At 40.8% G+C, this 12,720-nt stretch overlaps 1 protein-coding gene across 1 annotated transcript in view; it reads left to right on the top strand.

Moving 5' to 3' along the window:
* ATP13A5 (ATPase 13A5) overlaps window positions 1-12,720 on the top strand; it is a 129,313-nt gene that overhangs the window by 94,142 nt on the left and 22,451 nt on the right. The window contains exons 20-24 of the mRNA XM_055307766.1: window positions 1,342-1,467; window positions 2,565-2,644; window positions 5,064-5,106; window positions 7,223-7,332; window positions 10,594-10,690. Coding sequence (XP_055163741.1) covers window positions 1,342-1,467; window positions 2,565-2,644; window positions 5,064-5,106; window positions 7,223-7,332; window positions 10,594-10,690 — 456 coding nt within the window. The remainder of the gene's footprint in view (window positions 1-1,341; window positions 1,468-2,564; window positions 2,645-5,063; window positions 5,107-7,222; window positions 7,333-10,593; window positions 10,691-12,720) is intronic.

Here is a 12,720-nt window from a genome sequence, read left to right as displayed (position 1 = left end):
TTGCTTCTGCATCAATGCATGTTGCCTCAATTACGCTGTATGATAAAGCTCAGGTCTTCACTAATTTTTAACAAACAGTCCACTCACATTACCCATTCACCAGTTTAATGCCTTTACTGAAGTTTTGGGTGTTACTGGGAGAAGTCACATTACAGTCTCGGGCTTTCTCCTCTTCTCTGCCTCCCTCCCACCACACTTTCCTTCTCTAACTGTCTGGTGAAAGCAAAAGGAGCTCTGTCCTTACCTCCTATGGAATGCTTTAAGCATACCTTTTGTTGGCTATTTTGCAACAGGGGTTGCAAAGGGAAGGATGTATCGCCTAGCCTCCCACATCAAAATATTTTTCTTCCCAACACAATGCTTTCCCTAAAATGGATCTCTCTAGTGAAAAAAATGTTCTTGCCTTCTATACTATTTGTTCTCAGAGTCCTAGACTAATGTAAGGAACTCTGAGAAATGTTGCATGAAAAACATGATCAGCTATCAACATGATGGGTGCTCTCTCTTTGGGCTGAGCCAAGTGGGTCTAGAATGCAGTGATGGGACACACTGTTGGGTGGAGGGCAGGACCGAAGGGGTTTCAGCAAAGGAGTTGAACTGGTACAATGGAACATAGGGTATGCAGGAGGAACTGGGAACCATGAGGGAACGTGTCACCTGTTGAGGTGGGGAGAAGGCAAATACTATAAGGAGTAGGCCCGAAAGAAGGATTCTGCCTATTTTAAAGGGAAGAAATTGGGGCATGGTGTATGATGAATGAATGGTAAAAGATCTTAGGAAATAAAAACCTGCATGAAGAGGAGAAGAAAGAGGAGAGACGGATGTTATCTAATCTTCCTTGGAATCACTAACTGGTACCTTGGAACATTTCCTTAGTAGACATACATCACTGTATTATCTCCTAAGACAGGATCCTGACCATTATGTTGTCAACATCTTATATGTTCATATAATTTGGGGAGGACATTTTGAGTGTTTCCTTCATCTGAGTCTAAGTTCCATGGACAAATTACACATTATGCATTTGCTGGCCCTCTCCCTGCTATGTAACTTGAGCGCACGTCCTTCCATAAAACATAGGAAAGCGGAGACATTCCTTAAGAACCCATGTGGGGGATCCCTGGGTGGCGCAGTGGTTGGGCGCCTGCCTTTGGCCCAGGGCGCGATCCTGGAGACCCGGGATCGAATCCCACGTCGGGCTCCCGGTGCATGGAGCCTGCTTCTCCCTCTGCCTGTGTCTCTGCCTCTCTCTCTCTCTCTCTGTGACTATCATAAATAAATAAAAATTTAAAAAAAAAATTTAAAAGAACCCATGTGGAAACCATGCCCTTTTGAATTTAGGAAACCTACCTTAACATTGGGAACAGTTCAGTGCCTGATGGAACAAGAGGGAGCTGTTACCATTTTGCAATGAGTGGGAAATCATACCAAGTGATATTTCAGCATTTCAACAGCTTGCTTCCAAAAGTAAGTACTGGTGAAACGAAATGTTTTGTTTTGCTCTCAAATTAGTGAGGAAAAAAAGAAGAGACTAGTGAAGGCGATGATCAGTGAAGTTGTCTCAGATTTGGGGAGTAAACACCCCCAAGGGGGCACTGCTCCTTCAGAAGTTGCCCAGCCCAACCTGGTCCTGCACAGGTACCTGACCCCCTCTCCAGAATCTAAGCTCTGGTACAGCTCTTCACCCCCCATAGCCAGCCCGATCTCAGTCTCCCTCCATCTCTTCCTCCTCAGCAAGGAGCACCCCAAATCGTTCCAAATGAGCTACCTACTTTGTGGGTCAACGTCTCTCTCTGAAAGCCACCAACTCACGCCAGGTTGAGCTCTATTCCCCTTCCTGTCAGGATTCTTAAGTTACAGCAGCAGGAAACAAAGGCCCCATGGTTTATTTTCAAAACCATTTGTTATCTTGTCCTCTGTGTGTCTATTTAAAAATAGTGCTGTGCAGGGTTGTACTGTCAGTGTGAAGGAGATAAGTGGAGCACAAGCTGAGGGCAGCAACCATCTGTTAGCAGTTTCTTGAAAATTCGCCTTACCAGTCAAGGACCATTGAATCTAGACCCCAGAGGCTCCTAGAAAGTTGTTAGTGCAGTTCCTCCTTGAGGAGATGGGGCAGCTGAGACTCAGAGAGGTTAGGTCCCTTGTTGAAGGTTTGCCCACCTACTTGGACCAGGGCTGAGAATAGAACTTTGTTCTCTACTCCTCATCTATTGCTTTTCCTCTACCTATGCTGCAATTGTAGAGATGGTGTTTAGTAAAAAGAACTTTATTTCCTCAAGCATTTTTGTCCCATATTCTCTACCACTTTCCAGTTCTTAACTCAAGGTTATCCCGTCTCAGAAAGATGGCCTGGAAGGAAGTCATAAAGTTGTGATGGGGGATGAAAGTGAAAGTTGAAGAGTAAAGCGTTGAGTCCCCTTTCTCCTTGTCCTGACATTTGGGCTAATGACACACCGCCCAAGGCTGTATTCAGACGATGGCCAGGAATGATTTTCAGGGCTGTTCTTTTATTTAAGAGGTGTTCTTCATCCTGATATTATTGCAATAGTTGTTGTTCTCTTTAGATTCTGGTGAATGGAACCATTTTTGCAAGAATGTCACCTGCACAGAAATCTAGTCTTGTCGAAGAATTTCAGAAATTAAAGTAGGTATTATTGCATGAAAGGAGAATGTATTCACTGTCTATTGCTGTGTAACAAATTACCTCTGAATTTAGTAGCTTAGAATAACACTATTTATTATTTTTCATTCCTATGGGTCAGAAATCCAGGTGTGCTTAATGGAGTCTTCTGTCTTGGGGCCTCTCACAAGTCTGCAATGGGGTGTCTACAGGACTGCAGCTCCCTCAGCGCTGCAGGAGGAGAGCCTGCCACCAGCCTCCCTCTCATGTTGTTGGCAGGATTTAGTTCCTTGTGGGTGGTTGGGTAAGAGCCCCAGTTTTCCATTGGCTGTTGGACAAAAGCCACCCGCAGTTCCTTGCCACACAGCTCATTTCATAAGGCAGCTCACAGTCTGGTAGCTAGCTTCTACAAGAGTGAGCAAGCAAGAAGAGCAAGTGAGAGAGAGGTGTCACCATTTTTTATATTCTCATCTCAGAAGTGATATCCTATCACTTTTGCTGTATTTTCTTTATGAGAAGCAAGTCACTAGTGCAGCCCACAATCAAGGAAGGGCTTTATACAACATTATGAATACTAAGAGGTGGCAGTAACAGAGAGCCTTTTTGGAAGCTGCCTACCCCAGACAGAATTTCTTCTGTGGCCTGTACAGCATAACTTAAATGAAAATTCTCAGCTTGAACATGGAGAATAGAAAAATAGGGACTTGTATGGTTCAGAACAGGAAAAATGGAGAAGTGTGTGAGTTGTCCCCTGGAATTATTTGAGATTAGTCCATTAGAAGATATATGAATGATTTCAGGTCCTCCAGGAAAGAGGCGGAGAGATATTTTCACTGTATCTGGCCCTGGCAGGGGTTTAGGTATAGAAGCCAAAGTTAAAAAGAAATAAAAAATAAAAATAAAGTCCTTCCTTCCATCCCTTAAAAATATAGATGACCAGGTCACATCAGAATGAAGTAGTTTTTGAGACCAGACCTACCTACAGCTTTCTAGGAACATTACAATGTCTGGGCTATAGATTTCTGGAAACTGAAAAGAAAAGGAGAATGGTGAAACTTCACATAATTGATGATAAGCAGTAGATAACACCAGGAGACTGCCTTTCACTATTATTTTTTGTTGCCAAAGCATTTTTAGGGAAGTTTTAAGAAACTGCCTATCAAATCCCATAATGCCTTGAGGCTGGGTTAGTAACTGGTGTCTAAAATGACTATTTCACTTACATGGTCATTATAAGATAGTGGCTGAGGAAAGTAATTTTACTCTTCTCAAAAGCCTAAGAAACTTTGCCAATTTATATGCTTACTTTTGAAAAGCTATATTCCCCTAAAGAAAAATCAATTCAGGAAGATAGATGTTGCCTCAGAATGAACTGTCTTCTCAATTTCCCCATCTTACACCTCCTGCCTTTATCCCTGGCAATGCGCATAAGGCTATCGAGTTCTCACCTGCTTTCAGGGAACACTAACACATTTAAGATTCTTCGTGTGATGCAAAGACTAAACATGTGCCTTAAGCCTGAAGAAAGGAAGCCGCTTTAGCAAATGTGCATAGTCATGACATGCACGTGAGCACATGAAACATCCACAGGGGGATCTTCATGTATAATAGCCAAATATTAGGTCGAACCTCTTGAGTTTATTTACATTTGATCATTTTTGACTTATAAAAATGACCATTTCTTATATGCCAACTAGTAATAAGGAAATTGTCTGAGAACTTCATTTTTTGCCTGTATTGATTTTGTTATTTTGTGTGTTTTTGGCAAATTGTCCTTGAGCCTTTAATAGTATTGCCATTAATCAATACCTATGGTGTATTATTTACCTATAAGAGAAGACAGAGTGTGTCCTGCATCAGAAATTCCTTTTCTTTGTCAATAGCTTTATATTTGCTCTTCTGTTTATGTTGTTGTCTTTGCACATCAAACCAGGATCGATGGGGAGCATATTATCTCCTATTACTCCAGGATGCATCAAGATTATATGTCTCTGTCTCTGGTTCTATCTGTTCAACCATTTCCCAAGTGTTTCTCCTCCTAGTGTATACTAAACTCTAAACTCTCAATGACGTCAGCCACCAAAACACAGATGGATTAGGTTATATCTGTGTGTTAGGTGTGGGAAGTGCTGTGATTATGGCTGCACGTTCTTAAGCTTAGTCCTAGTCGATACAGTCACCCAGGACTTCTTTTGAAATGTGTGATCATCTTGGTGGATGTCTTTGGCAGAATCACTATCACTTCTGTGTGATTGAAACAATTTAAATAACACAATGGCCTTATTCCTCCGGGAATATTTCTCTCCAAGTTATTTTCCATCAGCCTCATTGCATGTGTGTTCAAGACACACACACATACACACATCACATGTGAGTTGGTTTTGATGGAAATTATACAAGTGAGGCATTAAGGCATTAACTTCTCTCATGCTGTCTCCTGCAGTTACTATGTGGCCATGTGTGGAGATGGGGCTAATGACTGTGGGGTAAGTAGAAATTACTTCAACCAATGCAGGCAGTTCCCCACTGTCCCTCTTGAGGGCCCCACGGTTCCCCAGGGTCTGTCACCTCACCCCTGTGCCAGGAATCGCTTCATCAGTTGGCTGTTTATATCCCCCCCCACACCTGAGTGTGGGCTGGATGCCAAGAAGAACAAAGTCAGATGAGCCACTTCTGCTGTTTTCTGACAACTCTCAGAATAAAAAAGCCAAGGAAAGTTCAGACCCAGAAGGGACTTTACAAGATGAGCTGGTTTAAATGTCTCGTGTTATTGATACAAGAGTGAATCTCAGGGATGTGAATTCTCTTTTTCTTTCTTTTCTTCCATTTTATTTTATTTTTATTTATTTATTTTTACTTTTTTATTTTGTCTGAAGTCACACAACTGGTGAAGGCTTAATGAAGAAAACATTTGAAATGGATGATTTAAAGTTTTAATTATATATAAACTACATTTTTTTTCCTGCCAAACTTCTCTAGGGTTAGTTTCGAAAAGTTGGCTTTAACCACAAATTCTTACCATCAGTGAACTCATAGACCAAACTACTTGGCCATTACAAACTATAGCAAGCCTACATTAATGATTCTCAGCAGATGACTTCCCATTTACAATAGAAGGCAGCACATGTTTTAGATTCTGTTTTGTTTTGTTTTGTTTTTTTATATTTTATTTATTCATTTGAGACACACACACACAGAGAAAGAGAGAGAGAGAGAGAGCAGGGGGGAGAGGCAGAGGGAGAGGGAGAAGCAGACTCCCCGCTGACCAGGGAGCATGACTTGGGACTTGATCCCAGGGCCCTGAGATCATGACCTGAGCCAAAGGCATCTGAGCCACCCAGACATGCCTAGATTCTGAGTTTTGAAGATATGTTGAAGCAGTAGACTACCTTTAAGATTTTTGTAAATAACAAAATATTTTCAGTACAAAATTTTTATTATAAAACTGAAGAGGATTGCTTTGTATTTCCAAAGACTGTTAGATACTTAAGATCCAGGTAGCTGTTTTACTTTCTTTTTTACATATTTTCTTCAAAGTTCTGTGAAAAACTGTGCTCACATTTAAAGATCTATTATAAATTTTTCTAACTTACACTTCATGAGAAGCCAGTTGTTAATCTGCTCTTCAAAACCTAAAATGAGTACCCATTCCCTTAGTTATGTAGAATTTATAACAAAGGAAATAAATATGTTAAAAAAGGACATAGTCTCTGCCTCCCTAAAATTCATTATCTGGTTAGGGAAAGAATCACACATCATATTAACCCAAACATAAAGTAGATGGCCCTAAAATATGTAATAGAGAAACAAAATACTAAGAGAGAAAAGAGGAAGAAGGAAATATTCTAATATTTACTGAACAGAAATTTAGTATGTACCAGCCATGGTAACAGATTCTTTGCGGTGCTACAGAACTATAGAAATATGAAATCCCATTTTATGGTCATCCAATTCTTGTAGGATCAAGAACTCGCTGACCTGCTTATTAGCCATTGTCAGCTCTGTGACTCTCTCGGCTGCTTCTAGGCTTGGTGACAATGAATTCACCTTTAATTAGTGAGGCAACACATGTCTTAGAATGATCTGTGACTCATATGATCTGGTCTCTGTCTGCTGTGAAGATGCTGTACTTCATCCTAGCAGGTAGCCTGTTGTCTAGATCAAGCCACCCGGGAAAAGGTGAGGGTTAGATATCTTCTCCTTTTGTTCATGAAGATGGCCTGCTGAGTGATAAGAACCGATGGGGAAGGCCCTCACAAATGTCTACTCAAATGCTGTTATCTTTCTAGTGGATTTCTTGAATAAGTGCTTCCATTTTCTTATCACATCTACATCCCACAACCAATACACACACACATGGATGTGAACACACCCACCACTCTTCTACCTCAGGGTCATTATTTAGCTGGCGCCTCTTTATTGATGACTTTCTGGATCAGGAGAGGGAGGGTACTCCAAGTGAAGGGACAGCATAAACACAGTCTTAGGGCTGGAAGGTTACAGTGTTATAAACTCAACAATGTGAAGAATTGCTTCATGGTGTTTGAAGAGTTACAGCCTGACCCAAGGAGTCCTGAGTATGATGTGGATTTATCATTCTAGGCTTTGAAAATGGCTCATGCAGGCATTTCACTGTCAGAGCAGGAGGCATCGGTGGCTTCCCATTTCACGTCGAAAATGGCAAACATTGAGTGTGTGCCTCAGCTCATCAGGTAAGCCACTACTTCCCCTTCCACCCCCATGACCAAGAGGCTCATTGTCTGACTCGGGACAGAATTCGACCATAATTTAAAGTGATAAATGTCACAACAGAGGTATGGGGTAAAGTGCTATCAGAGCACTAATCAAAGAGCCATTAGTACTGGTTGGAAATGCTGGTAAAAGCCACCAAAAAAGTGACTTTTGCTGAGGCTTACAGGGTAAAAGCCTATGTCATGGGGATAGTTGAAAGGTAGGGTTGATATTAAAAAACCATTTCTTGCCATTTCTTACTTCTCCTCTCCCTTATTTTATATGTCAGGTACATACTGGAAACTTCCTCCCTGGGATTGGGGTGGGTGAGGAAGCATGAAGGGAATGTTGCATCAGATAGCTTCCCCAAATACTGTTACATTTCCAAGATACGAATCAGCAAATATCCCAAATGATCCCATGAAAGACTACGACAGAGGGAAGGGGAAGGAATTAAAAACTTGATTATTTTCTCAGTATAGCTCCCTCGCCTCCACTCTATTCTCATTGCTGATTTTGTCTCTACTCATATTTGAAATGTAGTTAAGAATAAAATGTTAGGTTTCATCTTCTTTTTCACAAACCTTATTCCCCTGTAGCTTCCTAAAATACCATGGGGAATCTTCCATCTATCTTCATGACCAGTCCGAAAGAGATCACAAAAACTTGAAATTTATTTAAAAAGGATGACGGTGAAGTTCTCCAGCATGCCCCTTGGTGTGTCTGTGTAGCTGAATGGGCAACTACTAGTGGGAATCACTCACCCAACAGTGCCACTCTTGAAATTCCATGCCTGTGTCTGGTTGTGGAGCAGGGACACCTTGACACATCCCCCTGATCTCGGGGGGTGTGTACCTGTATTCTTCTGCACCCTGAAACATCAGCACCTCCAGAGAAGCTCCTCCTCCTATTCCTGTGTTCTCTTGTCCTTAAAGCCCTGAGAAGCTCAAATTGCTTTCAACTCTTTCCCTTCTTCACCTGTAGCCTAGCGGGCATTGTGTTTTACTGGTTTTGTCTTTCAAGACTCCCTCCAAGCCCTCTCCTTACTCTCTCTACTGCTTTAACTCTGGTTCACAGCATGACAACCACAAAATGAGAGTGCCCAGGACCCTCTCTCCAGGTCATGCTTTCCATCATCAACACAACTCATGGAGCTTTTTAAAATATTGTGCTTGGAAATGTGTGCGGTGGAGGAAGGTTGAAACAAATCTTTGCCTTGGTTCCATAAAGGTACAGATATAGCTCAAGCCAGGAAGGAAGGTTTCAGCAGGGGAGCTGGAACTTGAAGGATGGATGGTACGTGTGTAAACAGGAAGGAGATGGGAGGATACTCCAGGTGGAGGAAGTGGAGAGCCATGTTTAGAAACGGGGTTTAAACTGGAGAGTTAACAAGAGCCCAAGAGCCCAGTTGGGCTAGGAGGCTTCTCAGGTGGAAGTTATGGAAGGTAAGCGGGATTGGCAGGTGTGAAGGGAGTTTAAACTCTTGGACAATTGCACAAAGTGCCTATGTGACCCATCCAAAAGGCAGTGGCATTTGAATTTCAGATGCTCTGTCTCACACGTGTGGCCTAATGCATTTGTGAGTGTGATACAGTGTTTTAAGATCCAAGTCATGATGTAAAATTTCTCCAGTGGCAGATGGTTTAGTAAGACTTCAGGGTAGAAGCTCTTTGCTTTTATACTTCATAGATTCATAAAAATTAGATATGGTTCAGTTCTGTTAGGCTCATTTTACCCTTGCCATCCTTGATGCATGTTTATTCCTGAGAAAACATCCTCCAGAGGGGCAATGAGGTACAGTTTTAGATGCAGAGGCCCACAGGTTTTCATGTGTATCCTTTGAAACATGGTTGACTTGTTGCTCTAGTTGAAGCCCTTTAGGACAAGGACTGCACCTTAGTCATTTCTGTATTATTGTGCCCAGTACTAAGCTGGATACATCAGAGCATTTGATGAATGTTTGTGGAATGCATCAATAAATTAGTTAGCTTCTTAAAATTCATAATCATTAAGAATAGTGGTAATTTTGGAGGCCAACACAGACCTCCTTTATGCCTTCCTCAGAATAGTTTTTTGCACTTTCCCTTGAATCTGGGTGTTTTCATTTTTCTGGAAAGGTACACAAAAAAGGATAAAGAGGATGAAACCACAAAGTTTGTGTGAGAAAACGGTCCAGACTTCACATGGTTGCCCTTCCTCAGCTTGTCTGCTCCTCCACTCTCTGTGTGGAAAACAAATGGCTGTGTCTCACAGCCTGGTAGAAAACATCTGGCCTGCACATCCTGGCCTGTCTCTCCCAAATCTTCTCATCAGGCCTGAGGCAAAGTGGTTACTAGTTTGGCTTTAAGAGTTTCCTTCTCGGGTACCCCTTCCGTTGACAAAGTCTTTGAGCAGCACAGATGTCCATGCCACCAGGGAGGACGTGGGCTGCCCCCCAAGTGAATTTGCTTCTGCTTTGACAAGAGCAGTCTACAGAAGGGGTTGTTTGTCACATTTCCCACTCCTCCATCGCAAGCTCCTTCCCCACACTATCTTCTTTATCAGTCATCACCCACCATAGAACCAAGCCTCAGTTAAGGGAATAACAAACAGCTCAAACAGAATTTTTTTTCAAAGAGGAGAAAATACTTACTTTTTAACCTGCAGTTTTTACTGTTGTCTTTATGTTTTTTGAACTCCACACCAGCTCAGATTATTACCATAGGTTCTTCCTGGAGTATTGGAACCAACAAATCCCCATTCATCTCATATGTTGGAGTCACGTCCACACTGTGCACAAATGCCTGCCCTTTAGTTTGAAGTTCCTGTGGGACTCCAAACATACACAGTTCTGCTCTCAGAAGCAAGTGTTGTTAGGACGAGACGAGTCACAATCGAGTCAATGCTTGACATTTTGTACCTTATCATGATGTGTTATGTTTATAATATCTGTGTTAATCTTTTTAATTCACTGAAAATAAGGACTGTGCCTAATTCATTTATATCCTCCATGACTCTAAGCAGAATGCTGGTACCTCATCAGCTCTAAATAAATGTGTGTGGATGACTCAGTGAGTGAGGTCATGATTGAAGCAGAGGATGAATGAGCAAATGAGCACTTCAATAAATAATTGAGAGGATGAATCATTGATTAAGTGAATGTATATCAACAAGCTATTAAACTTGAACTCTGTTTGAAATATAAAAGAGACTGGGAGATGTATATCATGCATAACCAGTTATTTTTATTTTTTCTCAAATAGAGAAGGCCGAGCTGCTCTGGTTTCATCCTTTGGGGTATTTAAATACTTGACCATGTACGGCTTAATCCAGTTTATTGGTACATCACTGCTCTATTGGGTATGAACCTAAATAATTTATTCCCAGTTTTAATTGCATTTACATCCTTGGTTTATTCTTTGGGGTGTGGTTCCTACACAGGATTTAATGTTTTATAAATAAATGACATTTCTCGAATTAGATGTCTGCAAACTTGGGAACTTGGCATAAATGCACATGACACATGGAGCTAGAAATAAGGAGCTAGGGATCAGTTTTCTAGGAGTGTTGTTTTTTTTCTAGATAACCTGAGACACTTGACCTCTTCAAGCATCTATTTCTTTACTTGGAGTATGAAAAGAGCTTCAGAACAGCCTAAATATAAGTGAGCAGGAAATGCATCAGTCTCCAACTATGGAATATTTTTGACAAAAGACTAAGAAGAGATAAAAAAGAAAACGAAGTATTTGAATTTGACCTTGAAGGACTCAAAAACTAGAAAAGCTCCCATATTAGAACTTTACTGCTGAACCTACTCAGAACTTACACACTTAGACATGTCATTAGTAAAGGATTTGCATTTAAAAATTTTTTAAAAGGACTTCTGAAATTAAATGATAAAAATAATCATTTAAAAACCAATTAGCTATATGGAAGAAATATGTATAAGTTGAAAGTAATCTTCATTATTTCAGTCATAACTTGCTCAAAAGTGAAAGGATCTAACAGGCTCAGATAACACTTCAGGGAGGCAAATATTATACTGTTTTTCTAAGACATTTGAGAGATTAAAGAAAGGACCACAGGACTCTAGCATCTGGTAGGCAATTGCATGCAAGAATCATACATGGAGGGCTAAGGAGCAACCAGGTGGATAGAAACAGGAACTGGGTTGAGAATTGGGAAACCTAGATTCAAGTTCTGCTTCTATAACTCAGAATGCATTAGATCTCATCCTTGACTAAGTCTTTATGTGCCTGTGGGAGGTCAGGATGGTGGATTTCCAAAGTTTTCCATTGTTCTAGGAAAGCTGTTTCTAGAACAAAAACTAAGGCTGCCTTTGAAAATTTATCCCTGTTCCATCTCATCTGTGTATGTATAACTATACCGTTCTGAGAGAAGAAAGAAAGGATATGAGGGGAAAAAATGTAAAGAAGACAGAAAATTGGAGGATGAGAACCTTGGGGAACCATTTATGGAGGATGAGGAACAATTTTGTCTTCTGAAAAATATGAAAGACTTCACAGGTCCAAAGTCTTCATGAATAGAGTTGTGTCTACACAGAGATAGGACATCTGAAGCCATTCATTCTGATGGTCTAGACCTGAATAAGAGTGTCCCCCGCAAACCTTTGATCAGAAACTTCAGGGCCTTGGGTCCACACTCAAAATCCAGAAATATTTCTCATTTACATAAATGTCTCAAATGGTTCAGACCAGATCATAATTTAGTGCTTAGTCAACAGCTATGAAGCAGAGAAACAGAGTTGGCTGCAACAGAGATTGCAAAGCAAGTACCTGGAGGTAACAAGTTGACTTTTACATATGACTCCATAAACGTGAACTTCAAACAAGCTCTGTGTCTACACAAACCTTATAAAGTCAAGCATACCAGACTGAAGTCTGAAATGGGCTTACTTGGGGTAGAGTTGTTCAGTTTGTGAAAATGAACGGACCCCAAGAAAACAAAATTGTGTTCTCAATCTATGGTTAAGGATGGAAAGAAATACCTGTTGAATGATTTGAGGCTTGGATTTCAAAATTTTAAACTTGGCGTTCCCCACGGGTATCTTATGTGGAGAATTCAACTGTCCAGGCTGAGACTCCAGGTGCCAGATTACTGTGGCCCAACTGACTAACTCTTGTTGCTAATATGGAATTAAGTTAAACACTGGGAAAATCATGATCTGGTTTTGTTCTCTCCAATGAGATGATAAAGATCACAGGTAAATTATTTCCTTTTTAAAGAGGAAATAAAATAACTGTTGCTTTCTGATTACTTTCAGAAGTTTTGTCAGTGATAACAATGGCAGATGCAACACTTGTATTTACTTTTTTTTTTCAAGACTTATTTATTTATTTCAAGAGGGAGAAAGAAAGAGAGCGTGGAGA

Source organism: Nyctereutes procyonoides, unplaced genomic scaffold, assembly GCF_905146905.1.
Source record: "Nyctereutes procyonoides isolate TBG_1078 unplaced genomic scaffold, NYPRO_anot_genome, whole genome shotgun sequence".
NCBI lineage: Eukaryota > Metazoa > Chordata > Mammalia > Carnivora > Canidae > Nyctereutes > Nyctereutes procyonoides.
This window is presented reverse-complemented; position numbering and strand designations above follow the sequence as displayed.